Here is an 18,617-nt window from a genome sequence, read left to right as displayed (position 1 = left end):
TGCAAAGGTTCATACTTCATCACGGCTAAGAACCCTAAAAGAAAGAATATTCGGTATATTCACTACGCACGTGCAAACGCGTTTGCCGGTAAGTATGGTTTCAGAGTTTCAGGCTATGTACAGTTCTTTGTAGAGTTCAAGTCACAGGTGATAACCTGTGAAGAAGAGTCGCTTATTGGACTGCAAAAAAAGAAAACACAACTTAACAATTCCGTGGAGTCACTTACTAGGTAACAGTAACCTGTGAGCTAGACCTCTACTCCTATAAAAGTGGAGTTGATCTGACTATAACAATTTTGTCAAAGATCGATCAAACCTTGAAAACTACCTCGTCAAAGGTGAAATAAAAAAATACCTGGTCCAGGGCACCGCCTAACAATCTTCAGCACTTCGTCATTCGCGGGAGCTACTATTGTATATACATTCAACATCATTTTGACAAATTGAGTGGTCAGCAAGACCACGAGAAGAAACACTGTGACTGGCAGAGCATTGCATCCAAAAAAGGTTGCTTCTCTCTGTCTTTCCTTTTATGATATGAAATATGTCAGTGGCTCTGGACGCTTCTTTGGGGATCTGGGGCTGGTGTCCAACATGAAGCTGATGTTGCTTGGATTCTACTAAGAACTGAAACCAATTTGTATTCGGGATGGTTTCTACTTCCCCTTGCTTAAAGTAGCTAATCAAGATATAAAAACAGCCATGTCTTCAATATGTGCATAATGGAGGGGCCATTTTTGTATTGACATATCGCAGAGTAGTGCTACAGCTCTCTGCTAGTATAGATTCTTGGGGCAATATGGACTTTAATGAATATTTTAAGTAAATGCTAGTATATGCTAATATATTTTTTGAATTGACAATTAATATCTCTTCTCACTAAATTTTGGTTTAGTAATCATAATAGTGGTTTAAAGTAGTGGTTACACTCAACTCATAAAGAATATTTTTTAGAATATGTATATATTTAAGTTCTTATATGTTTAAAATAGATCAATGGTTAAAATTGTAACAAGGAATAAAACTTGCACCCATTTATAGTTTTTTTAATATGCATAAATATGACATTATATGTTAGATATATTTATAAAGAAAGGAGGATAAAAGAAGGTGAAGGTTTTACCAAAATTTTGTTGTGATAAATATTAAGTAGCTGTTGTATGTAGATTTTCATTCTAGCATAAATATAGAGGAACTACAATAATTAAGGTGTTGGTTATATAATTGTTGGTTAACTGTGATCAACCACATAGTACTGGTAACTATATGGTTAATAAGGACCATATAGGTACTGAATCACAAACATGGCATCACCCACAGCCGGTGACCCCACCCACATCACTACAAGCGAGAAGTCCCATTGCCCGTGCACACTGGGCAGATGAAGCTGCCTGGCAACCATGACATCACCCACAGTTGTGACCCCCCCGCTCATGGCATCACCCACAAGTGGGAAGGTTGCACATCCAGAAGTGCCAAGCAGCCAGCACAACTGACCCATGCTAGGAATAACCACTGCTGATAAGGCTTGCAATTGGGACCCCCACCCATGGCATCACCCACAGGTGGAAAGTCTTGGATTAACCCGAATGCAGGACAGCTGCATCCTCCACCTGACCAGCCTTGCGGACCACCAACCATGGCATCACCCACAGCTGTGACCCCCACCTATGGCATCACCCACAGGCGGGAGGTTGTGAGCCCACAACACTAGCCAACTGCACTTCTGGGTGTGGTCCCTTGGGGTACAATATAAGTTCACGGTCTGCAGAAGTTACAGATATGTGTCAATGATCCTTTCACCTACGGAAACTTTGTTATGACTTCTCCTTCCTCTAAATGATAAGGTTAAATGAACTTCTTATATTGTCACCAGTGGTGAACTGCTGGCATCGCTACAATCCAAACACTTCACTAGATCATTTAATTGGTAAGAGCAATGGGCAGTCTGTACAAAGGGCAAGGATGTAGTCATGACTCACACTTACTAAGAATTCCTTGTTAAAAATCAATAATTGCAATGATCTATCCCCATAATGATGGATTTTCACAAGATTACCCAAGCCTTTCAGCCCAAGCACACACTCATTGAGTCCATTAGTGTAATGTGCATGCTTCCCAGAACATCTAAAGGCATCATAAACCTGTTATTGCCTCAAACTTCCTTCCGTTGGAAGTGAAAAGTCCCTCTAAAAAGCTGGCCATGGAAGCAAGCCTCCATGTAGCTAATTAGCAAGTTGAGGTCTCATTCATTATCGAAATTAACTAAACAAATCAATCCACCAACTAAGAACAGCCATGCACCACCATGTTTGGACTTGGTAAGTTTCCCTAGGCAGCACATCTGTTAAAAGATAACACAGGTGTCCTAAGATGAGCTCAATGAGAATAGAAATCTCATGTGGAACAAAATGGTAAAAATTTGTTTAATTTTGATCTTCAGTATAGAAAGCATGGCTTATCAATCCTTTTGATTTTCAGAAATTTTCAGAAAAGTTACCATAGGGATAATTGGCTTGTGACATTGCTTTTTGATCCTTTGATGTCAGCTCTTTCTATCATTGTGAAGCAAAATTCACCAAATGTTAAATTATTCACCCACCAATAAAGAATGTGAGTTGGGTTTAGACTGTCATGAGACAGGTTAGTTTTACTCTACTAATGCGTGGCGCCACATTAATAGTATGAGAGGAACCATTGATTCGCATCACTAGTCATTGCACTTGGCTGAAAAGCTAGTGGCTACCATGCAAGGGATTATAACCGAACGCCTATAAGTCAGAATCTGTGCTAGAAGTGGCTACCATGTAGGGGATTATAACCAAACACCTTTAAGTCAGAATCTGTGCTAAAAGTGGCACTATCAACCTCCCTGGTTGTTCCCCAATGTTGTAAGGGTGGCCCAGAGAACACATGAAGTGAACTGGTTTCGGATTGCAATTCTGAACGAACAAGGAGATAAATCCTTTACAAACGACTTAAATAAGGGATGGGGTACTGTAAGCGGCAGAATGGCCTTGCTACTACGATCCGCTAAAGTTCATCCCTCACTCCCATCAATTTGTGACACCAACCTACCCTTGAGGTAGGGTACAACACTTTTGTGGCAGTGGGAGGGATCCAGGCTATGTTGGGGCTAAGTGGGTGCGGCCTGGCGCCTCCCCACACCCCTCGGCCAGCCCGCGCGGCCCTTGTGCCGCCCCGGGCCCCGCAGCACAAGGGTGCTCCAGCACATGGCGTGTTGTGCCTCTCCACGAGTTGGCCAGCGATCGCTGGATCCAGATGCGTACTTCCCGGCCTGGCAGCTCGTTGGGGTCCTCAATGACGAATGTTGCATACAAAGAAAAAGGGATCTCACTTATCTGCATACAGAATACACAGTTACTAGGAAAAGGCGAAAATCAGACGTTTGTTTACTTGAGACCATAGCATCGTAAGTCCAAGAAACGCCAACGTATGAGCGATTTCGTTCTGCGGATCAAAACCTAGCCAAACAACTATAGCTTCCGATTTCTGAATGTCCAAAAAAATTATCATAAAAGAACATGACATTACGGTGACATACAACAGCACACTTACCAGCCAAACCCAAGGCAACGCCTTCAAAAGTAAAATAGCACTCTCCTCGATTATAGACCACGTCGAATGAATGACCTGGAAACGACTGTCACAAAGAATATGAAAGCATCAGTAACATGCAAGAAATAAATTCGCAAATAAAATAAGGAAGCTAACCTTTTTTCGAGAGTATAGGCGCGAGACTTCTTAAACGTCTCCTGGCTAACTACACCTTTCAAGGTTGGAGGCAAAGTCGGGAGCTGCAGAGCCCTGTACTATCGAAAATGTAAGTAGCTCTCAAAGAAGTACATGAATATCATAAAACCTGCGGAGAAAAAAACAACAAAAACAACAACACTTCGCGAACACGAACCATCAAAAATTCTTACCGACAACAGCTTCCAAGTAAGGGAACGCCATAGCTGCCGCGATGCAAAAACCCTCGCGCCCTCCTCCCTCGAACGCCGCGCTTGTCAAGAAATGCGCGATCATGTTCGTGGTAGTCGCCTGCTGGATCATCACTTGGCCCCATCGATTCTTCACGGATTCCTCACGATCCCCAGCGAAATTGAGCTCCGCAGCATCGGGAGAGCCGACCACGCTCCACAATCTCCTCTTCGGCCTCCCTCGAGCTCCCAGGCGTGGAACTCCCGCAAGAACTACATCCGATCATGGTGGGAGCCTGGAAGGATGCGGGGGTTCGTCTGGATGGACGACCGACCTGGCCGAGGAGGAGACGGACCGATCCACGCTGCCTCCGATCATGGTGCTCGAGATCCGAGATGGTTCGTCTCCGGCTCCCCGACGTGCATTGGTTTGTCATGGCCGACGACGACACGGTTGTTTTCCCCTACAACTTGGTGAAGGTGTTGAGCAAGTACGACCACCATCAGCCTTACTACATCGGCACCACCTCGGAGAGCCACTTCCAGAATGTGCTCGGCTTCAGTTCCAACATGGCCTATCGAGGAGCCGGCTACGCGATAAGCTATCCCCTCGCTCAGGAGCTTGAGAGGATACAGGACGAATGTATGCGCAGGTACCACCATCTCTACCGTGGGGATAGCCGAATCCACTCCTGTGTAACCGAGGCTAGCTCGGTGTCGGACTCACCATCGAGCGAGGATTCCACCGGGAGGAGTCCCGGAACTCAATCCCAGCTCGGAGCTAGGACTCACTAGTGGCATGGCCTCTAGTGGAGCAACCATGGAGTTGGAGCTCGCTCCCACTCCCGGTTGCTCGCTGCTTGAGAGTACCTGAACAAAGTTAAGACGATCGACTGCGGTTGCCATGTCCTTATCGAGCTCGCTCACAATCCTTTCCTGAATTGAACTTGCCATACCGAAGAATGACAAGATTGGAGAGGTAGCAGCAATCGCCAAGCAGCATTTGCCTCTACCCGGCTTTTGCCCGGAAGAAAGTTAATCTCCTCAACATGCAGCATCATGTGCCACTGTCCAGTTCCACCTGCAGTCCGATCCTGAGCCACCTTTCCAAAGAAGGCACCAAAGCTAATACCTTCAGCCGCTAGAGGTTGGACTCCGCTTCCTTCCCGCACAGAAACCTGAAAAAATTAAAATAAAATAAAAACTCATGAAATTCACAAAGGTTTGAGTATGTTTATTTTCCTAATGCCTAGACTGCAATGTATTTCTCTCCTAGTTTATGTAATGGATATCTAGGTGCAGTTCTAAGAAATCAAACAGATGAGAAATATAAGCTAGATTGGAAGTTGTGCTATTGCTGTTTAGCCTGAGGTTTACTGCTATTGCTATTGCTGGTCTACTGCTAATGGGGTTACCTATGCAAGCTATGCCTATTGTCTATATGATACTATTTGAAATGCTCAATCAGGTTCTACCATTCAGGCTAGTCAAGAATTCCTGAAAAATTCATGCATAGTGCTATGCTCATCTATAGTGCTCCAAATGCTTCTAAGTCCTTCTAATGATCCGGTGTTGGCATTCCTTGGCAATGTTTAGCGGTTTAGATGGATGATCCGGCGAGGGGGACCATGGGCAGGTTGGGGGCAGGCAGGATGGGTAGGGTACGAGACCCTGCCCATCCCCCCCCGTGGCCAAGTCCTTGGCCTCTGCCATGGGCAGGGTACGAGACCCCGGCCCCTCCCCTGGCCCCTTGGCCAAGGCCTCCCAGCTACATGGCGGCCACCTTGGGGCCGAGGGTGCGCAGGCGGGCACACCCTGGGCTGGCTCGCCTGCCCACCCTCGTCGCCACTCCAGGCACAGTTATGTTGAAATTATACTTGATGTTTATAACCTGTGATGGTTCATATAGAGGTACCAAGGAGCTGTGGGGATGTATCTCTACAATTCATGCTAACAAACACTTGTTCGGCAACTTTCATTTGTCCACATTTACAGTACATATTGAGCAAAGCTTTAGCCACAAAAATGTTACGATCAAAGCCAGCAGCTTCAGTCTTCTTATGGATATCAATGCCTTGTTGAAGACATGATATTTTGCCTGACGTTGATAATTTTTCACTAGCACAACCTGTATATGCCTTAAGAGCCGCAATGTATGTGATATGGTTCGGTTTACAGTCCATTCTTGCGTACAGATCCATGGCATTTGCCCATTTCCCACTCTCTACATAGCCTAGGATCATACTATTCCAACTAGCAACATTTTTAACTGCCATCTTGTGAAAGACATCAGCAGCCAAGTCCATCCTGCCACAATGTCCATACACGTCAATAAGACATGTCTGTAAAAATGTATTAACATGACATCCCGAATCCTTCACTTGTCTATGAATAGAAAGTCCCATGTTCAGCCACTGTTGCTTTTCTGCTTGTTTCTCTCTTACCAACCGCTTACATGCCATAAGTGCTACCATATATGTGAAACTATCTGGTTTGCAGTCCATGGCCGTGAACACATCTAAGGCTTTCAAACATTCCCTATTGTCGACATACCCTTTTATCAGTGAGGACCAGGCCCAGAGTTCCCGCTCAGGCATCTCATCGAACACCTGCTCTGCGAGCTCCATGCTCCGGCATGCTCCGTACATTCTGATCAAGGCATGTGCTAAATACTGGTTGATCTGCAGCCTGGTAGCAATCAGTGCTGCATGGATTTGTCTCCCTTTCTAGGTCGTGCATCACTGTGCACTGTTTTATGGCAGCACGAAGTTCTGAGAAAGTTTTCTCCTCCTGCTTTGCTTGCTTATGTTGGTTGCTGCTGCTTTACCCAGGGGATTTTGGGAGCCTTGAAACGTCACTCCGCCCTTCTGGCTGGAATTCTATCCCAACAATAGATGATATCCACTTGAATTTTGATACATTGTTGGGCTGTTGACCATATACATCCCATCCTTCTTTGTGTGTCGTGCTTTGCTTAATTATTGCCCTTGCCTTTGAAACGTGATTGTTGCTAGACAAAGTCGGCCTTCCAAGGAAGGTTCAATCTTTGGAAAAGGCGGACGAATAGCCATTCTGTTTTGCATGCCACACGCTATATTACATAGTCAACAAAGAAGGCTGACTTTTTCAACAAAGAAGAACTCCTCTCTCTCTCTCTCTCTCTCACCACACACACACATATAAAACCAGAACTCCACACATTCATAACTTCTATCGAGCAGGATCAGTTGGAATCCAATCCATGAACTATATGGCGTTTCCAAAGAGAGCAACAGTGTCAATACTAGTAGTAGTCTTTCTCTCTTTGATCAGCTCCAGGAATGTTTTGGCATCGCACAGCTACGCAAGAACTTGTCCAAATGCGGAGTCGATTATCAGAGACACGATCAATGAGCACGCTAGTCGGGACCCTACAATCCCCGCGGGACTGATTCGCTTGCACTTCCACGACTGCTTCGTGAACGTAAGCTAGCTACAAGATGAATTCACCAGATTTCTCACCTTGCCTAAATCACTCCAGGGTTGCGATGGCTCCATCCTTCTCGACTCCACTCCAACAGACGGTACCAATGTCGAGAAATTCGCTCCTCCAAACCGGGACTCCGCCCGAGGATTTGAAGTTATCGAGGATGCGAAAAGAAGGCTGGAACAGGCTTGCCCTGGTATAGTTTCCTGTGCCGACACTGTGGCCATCGCCGCAAGAGATTCAACCGTTAAGGTTAGTTCCTGATTCATAGTGGAGTTTTCGCCCCTCCATCAAGCCATCTTTTTCTTCTTCTCCTACTTCTTCTTCTCCTCTCATATTTGGGTCTTGGATTATAGATGGGAGGCCAGCACTACATAGTAGCCACTGGACGTTACGATGGAAGAGTGTCGAGCTTGCAGCTGGCCACAAACATTCCATCACCATCCATGGACGCCTCGACTCTCATCGAAAATTTCAAGAACCAAGGCTTGTCCGTTCAAGACCTTGTCGTTCTGTCAGGTGAGATCACTCGACTTTCTTGCTGGATCCATTCACTCACGATCTCTTTTTAATTTTCCAGGAGCTCACACACTGGGAACCTCCAAATGCAACTTCTTCGCCAGTGGCCGCTTCGACCGCCTCTACAACTTCAGAAACACGAGTAGGGGCGACGAGACGGTAAATCCCGCGTACTTGCAGCACCTCCGCAACAGATGCCCGCGCGAGGGGTCCGCAAACACGGTGGAGCTTGACAAGGGCTCGCAATTCAGCTTTGACAACTCCTACTTCAAGAACTTGGAGCGGAGGAATGGACTTCTCACCTCTGACCAGGTGCTTTTCGAGAGTGAGCGCACGAGTGGACTTGTGCGATCCTACGCGTACAATTCCAGGCAGTTTGCGTCGCATTTTGGGCAATCTATGGTAAGAATGGGAAGCATCGGGTGGAAGACGAAAGAGAATGGGGAGATTAGAACGGTGTGTAATGCCGTGAATGTAAATAAACACAAGTTGTAAGCATGATTTGGAATATACCTTGTATATACCACCCAAGTACTAAACCCTAGGGTTTAGGGTTTAGGGTTTAGGGTTTAGGGTTTAGGGTTTACTGTATACAGGTTTTAAAAGATCGAGTGTTTTATTTTGTAAGAAAAAACCTGCTTGAATTTTGATACATTGTTGGGCTGTTGACCATATATATGTTACATAAATCAAAAATTTCCCCATCCTTCTCTGTGTGTCGCGCTTTGCTTGATTATCGCCCCAGTGCCTCTAATGCTTGGTTGACAAGGCGTACCAGTGCTTCCACGTCGCTGAATCCAATGCTGCAAACCTTCTCCAGCGCAGCCACCTTGTCTGGGGTCAGGACTTTGGCCGCAACCACGGCCGCCAGCACACTCTCTGCCTTATTCCAGATATCAAAGGCCTCAAACACGTCTGCGGTCTGGAACAAGGAAGCGAGAGCGTTACATCCATGGCTGGAACTGGAGTGATCCAAATCCAAGCAAGAGAACTGAACTTACATTCCGAACGAAACGAGCAAGCGTTGGCTGGAGTGCCGGAGGTACAGTGCCGGTGCTTTGGACGAGCGGTGACACGGGTCCTTTCCCGGTGCTCGAGAACGTCTTATCGACAGGGGGGAGCATCTGACTGTTGAGGTTGTCGAGGTCGGATGCCGAAGAAGAGGATGGCGACTCTCCTGCAAAGAGGAAACCGGTCACGCACAGAAACGATCCAAACTTTTGTACCCGTTGGAGGAGTCGCCTGGACTGCCGCGGGTGCACGGTGGAGAGCCGAGTGGAGTTCCCGGCGGTCTCGGCTCAAGGACGAGTTCTTTAGCAGCGCCATTCGAAAGCGTGCTACTGCGGCACACTTGTAGGCCAAAAGAGCCCCCGGCATGTCATTTGCACGCTCGTACTGCGATGCACAAAATCTGGAAAAGACGGTGTTGGTTGCTGTCTCTTTGTCAGGGATAGTCTACTCACTTGAACAGATCCGCCGTGTCGTTGTAAAGAGACACGTTCTCCACAAGAGCTCCACCTTGCAAAAACTTGAGAGCTGCCTGTAAATAAATATCCTTCGCAGTTTCGTCCTGAAACGAACGGAAGTGTAAGTATATGTCAGCTAAGAGTGAAAAACTATCGCTCACCTTTAGACGGTCCGCGTGGTGCTTCAAGTTTTTAGCCGCCTTGATAGCATTGTTTGCAAGGGAGTAATCCTTGGCGTCGTGCTTCCCCTCGAGAATTTCAGCCACTCCTTTCTTGCCTGGCTCCTCGGAAGGATTTGTTCTCTGGGCTTCTTTCCCAGACCTCCTATCCCTGTCAGCCTCAACCTTTGCGTACGTCTCAGCCTTGTCAAACTCCTCGTGCTCGCCTTTCAGCGCCTCCGCATTTTTCAACCGACCCTCGGAACTTCTCACGCTTTTCCTGCTGCTCTTGTCCTCCTTTGCTCTGCCTCGTTCTTCCAAACCGTTCGCCCCGGTGGAAAGACGCCTATCCGTGTCCCTGTCGTCTGGAGCTCCCTCCCTATCCTGTTTATCTTCACCGTGCCTGTACCTGTCCTGGTCGCCTGCCTTTTGGTGAGCCTGTTGCTTTTTATCCATATCTTCGTCCCATGAGCTTTGCTCATTAAACTCGTCCCAGTCATTCAAGAGCTTCCCGTGCTCAGGATGACTCCTTCTGGCTTCCTTCTCGGAGAAGTCGCCTGCGTTCCTCGCGTCGTCAGCCCCCCGGCCTTTGAACGTGTCTACAGACTCATAGGATGGCGAGCAGTTCTCCGATCCTTTCTTCTTTCGTGGTTCCACGCCGTCATTGCTGAGCCTCGAAGAAGTCTTCGGTTGGATATCCGCTGCCTGTCAACCACGCGAACCGCTTTCCCTCTTGTACTACTCTTCTCGGGCTTGAAAAGCTTCGAAGCCTTCCCTGCCTCCTCCCGTTCGCTGTCCTCGTACCTTGCACGCTGGCTGCTTCCTTCCACGTCTTGAACCCTCCTATCCTTTCTGGATTCGTCTGGCTTGTCCTTCCTGCCACCCTTGGCATCAACCGGTCTTTTGCCAGCAGATTTCTCGTGCGACTCAGCATCCTCGTCCGCAAAAGTCTCTTCGTTGGGAATGTCCGCATGGGGGTATCGTCCACGTTGATGTAAACTCCCATCTTCGGGTCTCATCTTCTTGGACATGTGGATATCTTCACTCAAGGCTCTCTTTTTCTTTTTCGCTTTGTCGTGCGGATCTTTAGATTTTTCTTCTTGAGTCTGAATGTTTTTAGCTAGTCGAGACTCGTCAACTGGAAAACCACAAGTGTAAGAACCAGAGAAGAAAGATATAAAAGAACAGACCTTCAGAATGCTTCTTGGACTTTTCTTTCTTCTTAACGGCATGCTTCGCGGGCTTGACATCTAAAGCACGAGACTTCCCAGGTGCCTCCTCATTGTAATCTGGCCTCGGAGCCTTTTTAGTGTGATTAAGCTTGGAAGACATTTCTGCTACAGGAGGTGGCGGATGTGCGGGGGGAGCCAAAAATTGAACCGCAGGTAAACTAGCACTCGAAATTCCAAGGGCGTTGTAGACAGCATTTGTCGACTCCTCCTCGGAGATTCTGCAGTTGTTCATTCCCGGAGGCCTGGCCAAAATGACGACGCATATAACGAAAAGAAGAAAGCCAAGAAGAGAAAAAGAACTTACAGCCATGTGATCATCTCGCACCGCCACCTATCGGACTGCTTGGGAGGATCCATAGTCGGAGGAAGAAGTCGCCAGGTGTGGCAATCGTCACACTCTACCCAATTCTCGTTAATGATTGCCGGTGGTAGAGGGACAACATCTGGAGGAGCAACCGGCTGTTGGAGTTGGAGAGGCGGTTCCGAGAACTTGATATCAGAGCAATCTGTCATTTCCAAAGGCAAAGGCTCGCTAAAGTCTTTGCTTCTTTTGACTCCCTTTGATTTTCCACCCCTTGCCTTGCCTGAAACCGGGTCCTCCTTAAGGTTGTCCCTCCTGAGAGCTTCAGAAGATAGCTCCGACTTCGTCTGTTGTTTAGCAGACTTCTCCTTTTTCTTCTCGTCCTTCGACTTTGGTGGCTTGTCCTCAGCCCGAGACTTCTTCCCTTCTTTACTTGCACTCGCTTCCATTCCTGATGAGCTGTTTACTTTCGGCCTCTTCTTGGCTCTCTTCTCGGACTCGTTTTCTTTTTGTTTTCTTTTTTCCGGATGTGCTTCCTTGGGCACTTCCGGAACAGATGCCTCATCGCGTCGTAACTTCGTCGTAGGCACATCCTTGACAGAAAGAAGTTCCTTTACAGGAGCATAGTCTTTTCTCGATGTAGCCTTGTCTTCTGCTGCAAGATCACAAACTTCCTTCGCTGGCATCTTCTGTTCCTCCGCCCTTGCAGGAATAGAAACAAACTTCCATGCTTCGTCCTGGCTTTTGACCTTGATCTTCTCCTTCCTCACCTCTTGCACCTCTTGCTTAACCTGCGCCTGCCTACGATCCAACTCCATGTCCTTTCTGCCACTGTCCTCTGATAAGTCCTTCAGGTTGTCATCTTCCATTTTCGTGATTCTAGACTGCCTACGTTCTTTTGTCTTGGTCGAGCCACTGTCGGCCACCTTTATGGATCTTCCGACTGGCCTGAGCGTAAGATCGGGCAAAGGTGATAAAAGTCCATCCGGAGGAAGCCGATGTGATAGAATGATCTGAAAGGCAGCGTAAAACATAAATGAAGACATGAACAACAGTAGATAAGGATGGAAAAAAACAACTTTTACCTGTATCATGGATGCAGGGCTTCGGTCGGGGCTGGACTCGGGTCCAGACAAATCGTCGTCTTCGCCTTCAGAAGCCGAAGGCGAAGAGAAACCGAGCCTGTTGTATATAGCAGCATTCCTGCCCCGACCTTCGCTCCCCATCTTTATTCTCAGGGTGATCGAAGACTTCACTTCAGTACCAGTAGAGTCGGGGATTAGCTTGGGCTTTGCGGACGGAGAGGCATGCTGATCAGTTGCCATGTCCGAAACAATCGTGGTGGTAGCCTGCTTCGCCACCTAGAAATCATCAAACTCTATCACTGACCACGACAACAAAATGCAGTCCTTACTTCCAAGTTGGTGATCCCTGGCGGTCGGCAAGGCGTAAGAGGTGACAATCTTCGTCCAGCGGCAGCTGCCGGAGGTGGAACCGCGGGTACTGTTGGTAGGAAAGTTCCATAGCCTCCATACTTCGATCCTGCATTGCAAACCATGTCAAACGTTGGTGTCGGTGGTGCTAGGAGGGAGAGAGCGAGGAGCCTACCCAATTTCTCCGGGTAGTAGCCACCTTCGAAATCCTTGCGGGCGTGACCCAGAAACTCCGCCAGCTTGTGCTCCTGCAAGAGCAAGACAGAAACCTTGGCGTCTCAAAAACGCACAGAAGAAAGCACTCCAAGGAGTGAAGGGAAGTTTTTCTGGCAAACGTACAAGGTGTGGGAAGCAAAGGTCGGAACCGTAATTGGAATCGTTGGCATCGCAGGCCTCGCCTTCCTCGAGCTCCTCGTTGCCTTCCATGGCAGCTAACACATCCCTTTTGTACCCAGCTGATACCTGTAATGCCATTGCGTCGTCACATCCTCCCCGCCGCGATCGATCGAGCGACGCCTCTAACCGCCCCTCCCTGCTCCCTGGGGTCTGCTGCCAATCCTCCCAAAAACCCCCCTCGGCAATCCACAGCGCCCAAGCCTAATCCAAGAGCTCCTATCTGTCCTAGAAATCGTCCTAAACCACGATCCAATTCTGGAATTCCCTGCTCTGGAGCGCCAATTCCCTGGGAATTCGCGGGAATCAGCAGCAGCGTCCGCTGATCCAGCGCGCGGCGCCGCTCGCCCCCGTCATCGCATCGCTCGCGCTTCCCTGCGCCGCCCTGGCGGAGACAATACACACGGAAACTCAACCCTTGCCCCCGCTTAGTCCTAATCTCCTCCCAGCTAATGGTAATTTTACCAGCCACGTGGCGGTCCCCGGTTCGAATCCCGGCTCCATTCTAGGGCAGGGCTTTAGCAGAGGTTTTTGTGCTTGGCCGATGCGCGGCCATGGCGCTGCGCGGCTCCACCAACGATGTGTCAATCCACGACATTAAAGGTAGCGGATGATCCATCCATCCATCCTCACAGCTTTTGGTTTTCTTTTCCATTCTTCTCCAGAGGGATTTGATGTGGAGAAGCTCAAGACAAATGTAGCCAAAGCCTATCTTACATACCACGAGATTCCGGACGTGGGGCTCAAGCACGAACTCCTCCGCCGCATCCGTGACCATATCAAGTAAGCATTGGCCTCCTTGTTTGCGAATTGGCCCGATCGAATGCAGGTGCCGAAAGTGTGGAACTCTCAGGGACTCGTATCCCCCTTCTTCCTTTGTTCTTCCCTGTGATGGAGGTATATCAGCATTGTTAGTTTTCGCTAGAACTAAAGCTCTCTCTTTTTTGCAAAGTTGTGTGTCCGGACGATGTCATCCTCTTTAAAAGTTCCATGTAACTTTATGCGCGAGTCTACTTCTTTTTAAAACTCTTATCTGTTTGTTCCTGTGTATGTGTTGTTTCAGGAACTCGACGGTTGCGGCCCGTGTTCTTTCTGTGTCCCGCCAATGCCGCAAGTTTACGGTGAGAAACTTATCGCACGCTTGTCTTGAGATTAAAGCTTTTCGTTATCGCTGCAGTTGGACGTTTTATGGAGCGAAGGAATGGCACCATACAAAGCTTTCCACCACTATTCTTTTCCCTGGCAAAAGATCGGCCAGCTCCAAAGCACTCGACAAGTAAGTCAGGTGTGTTTTCGCTTGACGGAGAAGTTAACTATCTTCTTTCCAGCCGGCAGAGGACGAAGATCTCAGGAAAAGTACTCGTTTTGAGGTCAATAGGTACATGAGACGCTAATTAAGTCTTTCAGGGAATGCAAAGTCGATTCAATCACAGTTTTTAAAACTAGCAGAGCAAGAAAAGGCATCTGATTTAACCAGGAAACAGCTTAGACCAGGTCTGTAGTGCTCGCAATTATTCTCCTGAACACGATTTATACGCAGAACGAGTCCGCAACAAAGCCAAGAACTCCACTGCCCGTGACGAGCAACATTCCAGGGGTGATGGTAATTTATTCTCTCCAATTCCTCCCGTTTTTTGGTGTTCTACCAATTTCACGGACTACAGGTGCAGGCCCTTCCACAGCGATAGTAGAACACGTAGCGCAAAGGGAAGGAGCGAGCACTAATGCAGGTTCACGCGTGTGCTTTACTATAATACAGTTGTTTTCTCATACTGGCAACAGATCCTTTGACTGCGGCGTATCCTTCAAGTGGCGAGGAACTGGAAGGTGCTTATTTTCTTTATGGAGTTCGACCAAAATAACTTCTTGTGGCAGATGATGGTGACCCTGGCCTTGTCCTCGACTCTGGCGACCGCCAACCCCTTGAAGCCGAAAGAAGGACTGACGTGGAAAAGAGAAGGCTGGATCAAGAAGCTGGAAGTACGTATATCAAACTTCTTAGATTTTGAAATTTTATCGGGGTCCCTTTTTGGTAGACGCCTGTGTTCCCTGCTATGGTGACGACGGGGCGGCTCTCCAGACCCTCGAAGGCGAAGAGAGGAGGAATCAGGACGCTGAAAGTACGTCTCTTTAAAGGTTCTGAGTTCCGACTAATTTGTGGAAGTAGCTGCAGCTGGCGGACATGGCAAAAGGAGAAGACTTGACGATGGAAACGAGATGTACACCAGTCGGGTTCTCAACTTCGACGACAGTGAACCGGTTGATAAAAATCTTAAAGTTGAAGGCAGAAAGAGAATTCTACCTGAAAGTACGTGTAGTTGGAATGTTTTCAGCCCCGGCTAACTTGTGCTCAGGTGAAGCTCGGTCGGAACTACACATGGTTTCTATTGAAGACGAAAAGACAATGCGGGCTAGAGGTACGTCTTGCATTTAGTACATAGTCCTTATCGTTCTTGCAATAATAGATGGAAACGAGATGTACACCGGTCGGGTTCTCAACTTCGACGACAATGAACCGGTTGATCAAAATCTTAAAGCTGAAGGCAGAAAGAGAAATCTTCCTGAAAGTATGTGTAGTTGGAATGTTTTCAGCTCCGGCTAACTTGTGCACAGGTGAAGCTCAAGTACACATGGTTTCTAATGAAGACAAAAAGACAATGCGGGCTAGAGGTACGTCTTTCATTAGACATGCTTCTGATCGTTCTTTTGCAATAGATGGAAACGAGATGTACACCGGCCGCATGCTCAACTTCGACGATAATGAACCGGTCGTGCTGAACCTTGAAGGTGAAGGAGCCAAATGTACGTAGAGCGTCAGTTATACTGTTGATCCCCAACTAACTGATCGCATGGAAGCAGCTGAAACTCCCCGTGAAGTCTGCTCTGAAGGCAGAAAAAGGAAGCGCGACAAAGAATTAAATTGTAAGTGATATCTTCATGTGAGTTTCTTACTATTGAGTTTGGTCGTTCTTGTGGCAGATGTGAGCGAGATGTACACCGAACCAATCGATCGGATTGGAGCTGAACGCAGGAAAAGAAAGAAAAAGGCGGAATGTACGTGAAGCCTGAAATTTCTGTTGTACTAACTTACCCGTGGAAAAGCAGCTGAAGGTCCCCGACATTCACCGCTAGAAGGCAAAAGGAGAAAGCGGAACAACGAGAGTAAGCCATATGTTTTTGCTGGACCCGCATTGCGCTTTCTTGTTCTTATGACAGGTGGGAGGGAGATGTACAGTGGCCGTATCCTCTACTTTGGCGATAGTGAACGAGTCGTCCAAAACTGTGAGGTTGTAGGCAGAAATCAAGAAGGTGGAACTTGAACATTTTATAGTCGAACTTGAAACTAATTTATTATAGTCGATGCAGCTGAAGGTTCCCGACAGTCAGGCAAAAGGAAAAAGCTGTCCAAAGAACCCATAAGTAAGTTATGAGTTCAGCGTTCTTGGTAGCGCTCATGTTATTCGTCATCGAAGGTCACATGTACACTGGCCGCGTTATCAACTTTACTGACTGTGAACCGGGTGTCGAAATTAAAGGCAGAAGGAAAAATCAGTCATTTGAAAGTACGTGATGAAAATTTTCCCATCAAGCTAACTTGCGTGCGTGTTGTGGCACCAGCACAATCGAACCAAGAAACACATGGAAGCAAAAGCAAAAGACGGGACCAAGATGCCAGGAGTACGTCGTTTTGTAACTTCGTAGATTTTCTTCTGATCTATTTTGCATGCACGCAGGCGAGCAGGAGCACGCGCGGCACAAAGGTTTTAATCTCAGATTTGGTTGTTCTTTGTGTGTTGGGCCTCACCCGCTTTGTTTAGGCAAAACGAAGAAGCTGAACCGAAAGGGCGAAAGTACGTCAACGTTTTGCATTGTTTCCTTCTGACTTTGTATTCGCACAGGCGAGGAACGAAACGCCTATACCGCCGGCCACAAAGGTTTGTGTTTCTTTTTATCTGTTCTGTAAAGACGAGAATGTTTTTGTGTCTCAGTTGACAACTCGTTCGAAGCACCAGTACCAGCTCCGAAGCGTCGCAAAAAGAAAGGTATGCCTTTCTGTGCTGTGCTGAAGCTTTCTTCTTTGACATGGTCATCTCAATACAAACAAGCTTTATCCAACAAGCCAGTTGATGGTACGTTCCTTGTCAAACGCATTACGGCCTTTGTAACTCTTCTGTATGGACAGGCCCCAGATCTACGCCGTTGTACAAGCAGAGGCCTGACTGGGAGAAGAAATGGAATCCCCAGTGCCATGTCAAGTGCGTGGGCTGCAAAAAAAACAATGCTTCCAAGATCTGTGTCGAAAAGCGATGCTGCTACTGTTGTAAGTCGTCCAGGTAGGATTGATATTCACAGTTTTGCCGAGACAGTCTAACTTAAAAATCGTTTTTTATTTTACAGATGTGGTCGTCATACGTCCCGCAGAAAAGTATAGATAGAGAGCTATCAGCAAAGACCAGTTTTTTCTTCGCTATTTACGTGAAGCCAGTTCCAGTACTGCTCCAGCATCGCGTCATCGGGTATCACCTCTTTCCAGCGGCCCTCCACAAAGATCATATAAGCATCCTCGGCGTACGTTCCAACACCGTGAAGCTGAGAGATGTCCGTCCAGTCGGTGTAGAGATACTCGTGCGAGAAGCGCTTAATCAGCTCGAGACGCTTCTTGTGCAAGCCAAGCGGCTTGATGAGCGGCTCGACCATCTCGGCTGGAGCATCGATCAAGTGTTGAGGACCGGGAAAGAGCTTGAAGAAATCCCACAGCATTTTTTTGGTCTGCGTGGAAGGCCTTGGCACTTTAGCGAGAAGATAAGAGACTTACCTGAGCTCCGGTGGTTCTATGGAGGAAGATGCAAGCCATGACCACTTTCCAAGGGTCGTGGAAGAGCTTCTCCTGGATGAGCTTATGAGGGGAGCGAGGAGGAATCCAAGCCGGGAGGGGAAAATTCGTCCTTGGGCACCCGAGCAGCGACAGATTCTTGCGTAGCCGACGCTTCCTCTTTTCAAACTCGGCCTTCTTCTCTTCCACCCGGAACTTATCCGCGACTCGCCAAGACGTTTGCTGGATAGACGCGATGATCTCTCGGTGGCTCTTCCCCTCGTGAGCAATCCATGGCGAAGAAGGCCTCTTGTTCTTCCTGGCTTTCTTGCTAAAGTCGGGCTTGGGGAAGTATGGAGTGGTGATGTAGTAGCGCTGCTCCTCCTTGTTCCAGGTGCGTCGCATCTTCTTGGAGGAGCGAGAAGTGGCCTTGCCCAGCAATTCGGCTTGCTGGATCTTCCTTTCCAGAATGCTCATCTCCTTCCTTGGAGCTGGATCATCCTGCCTCTTGCTCGTGTGCACGAACTGGGCTAGCATCTCCGTGAACTTTCGAGCATCTACTGCTGAAACTGGACGATCTTTCCCTTCCTCGCGGTGGATCGGCGGTGCCGGCAGCTCAATCGCCCGAAGCCGGCGACTCGAGCAAGCTCCACACAAGGACGAAGAAGAGGAGGACGAAGAAGACCAAGAGGAATCTTCATCGCTCTGCGAGGAGAAAAAGAAAGAATGAGAGATTGCTTCGCAGATGACATGAGATTTCTTACATTTCTCCTCTTCCCCATCGCAAGCGCGCCTGGATCGATCACGCGCGCCTCCACATTTCTACGCTGCGGCGCGCCATTCATGCATGACACCAAAGCCCTTAGGGTTCTTAGCTAGGGTTTCGGAATCC

The 18,617-nt window shown here is 47.9% G+C and overlaps 4 protein-coding genes across 13 annotated transcripts; 2 read left to right on the top strand and 2 right to left on the bottom strand.

Moving 5' to 3' along the window:
• Positions 1-7,194: 7,194 nt before the first annotated feature.
• On the top strand, positions 7,195-8,424 carry LOC9651823 (cationic peroxidase 2). The gene is made up of 4 exons (XM_002987784.1): positions 7,195-7,407; positions 7,465-7,662; positions 7,767-7,929; positions 7,991-8,424. Exons 1-4 carry the CDS (start codon positions 7,195-7,197, stop codon positions 8,422-8,424), a joined length of 1,008 nt encoding a protein of 335 aa, XP_002987830.1.
• Positions 8,425-8,526: 102 nt separating this feature from the next.
• LOC9651828 lies at positions 8,527-13,327 on the bottom strand. Its single transcript, XM_024661709.1, is given in 12 exon segments — positions 8,527-8,851; positions 8,931-9,106; positions 9,156-9,340; positions 9,393-9,499; positions 9,557-10,255; positions 10,258-10,691; positions 10,744-11,027; positions 11,090-12,099; positions 12,172-12,447; positions 12,501-12,628; positions 12,695-12,767; positions 12,859-13,327. Coding segments are annotated over 12 exon segments (3,696 nt in total). The 5' UTR covers positions 12,994-13,327; the 3' UTR covers positions 8,527-8,662.
• Positions 13,328-13,401: 74 nt separating this feature from the next.
• LOC112341474 lies at positions 13,402-17,414 on the top strand. 10 transcript variants are annotated; one of them, XM_024661622.1, is made up of 31 exons: positions 13,402-13,515; positions 13,578-13,695; positions 13,742-13,809; positions 13,865-13,904; positions 13,976-14,033; positions 14,090-14,188; positions 14,241-14,268; positions 14,320-14,406; positions 14,453-14,515; positions 14,577-14,642; positions 14,695-14,739; positions 14,788-14,892; positions 14,949-15,032; positions 15,080-15,220; positions 15,267-15,329; positions 15,378-15,479; positions 15,526-15,582; positions 15,628-15,714; positions 15,772-15,834; positions 15,892-15,966; positions 16,018-16,074; positions 16,129-16,221; positions 16,270-16,332; positions 16,386-16,475; positions 16,531-16,590; positions 16,647-16,673; positions 16,731-16,763; positions 16,812-16,847; positions 16,902-17,042; positions 17,096-17,246; positions 17,311-17,414. In XM_024661622.1, the coding sequence occupies exons 1-31, from the start codon at positions 13,467-13,469 to the stop codon at positions 17,342-17,344; spliced, it is 2,283 nt and encodes a 760-aa protein (XP_024517390.1). In that variant the 5' UTR covers positions 13,402-13,466; the 3' UTR covers positions 17,345-17,414. The 10 variants fall into 10 exon arrangements, with proteins under 10 accessions (XP_024517390.1, XP_024517392.1, XP_024517391.1 ...); XM_024661624.1 differs by having other exon boundaries at positions 16,018-16,221; positions 16,279-16,332; positions 16,902-16,955; positions 17,019-17,042; XM_024661623.1 differs by having other exon boundaries at positions 16,015-16,074; positions 16,279-16,332.
• Positions 17,331-18,616, bottom strand: LOC9651898 (methyl-CpG-binding domain protein 4-like protein). Its single transcript, XM_002987708.2, has 3 exons — positions 18,490-18,616; positions 17,729-18,430; positions 17,331-17,682 (listed from the first exon to the last, which is right to left on the bottom strand). Exons 1-3 carry the CDS (start codon positions 18,568-18,570, stop codon positions 17,356-17,358), a joined length of 1,110 nt encoding a protein of 369 aa, XP_002987754.2. The 5' UTR covers positions 18,571-18,616; the 3' UTR covers positions 17,331-17,355.
• Between the last annotated feature and the right edge of the window lies 1 nt (position 18,617).

Source organism: Selaginella moellendorffii, unplaced genomic scaffold (genome assembly GCF_000143415.4).
Source record: "Selaginella moellendorffii unplaced genomic scaffold, v1.0 SELMOscaffold_84, whole genome shotgun sequence".
NCBI classification, from domain to species: domain Eukaryota; kingdom Viridiplantae; phylum Streptophyta; class Lycopodiopsida; order Selaginellales; family Selaginellaceae; genus Selaginella; species Selaginella moellendorffii.
The sequence above is the reverse complement of the archived record's forward strand: the minus strand, read 5'-3'. Positions and strand labels throughout refer to the sequence as shown.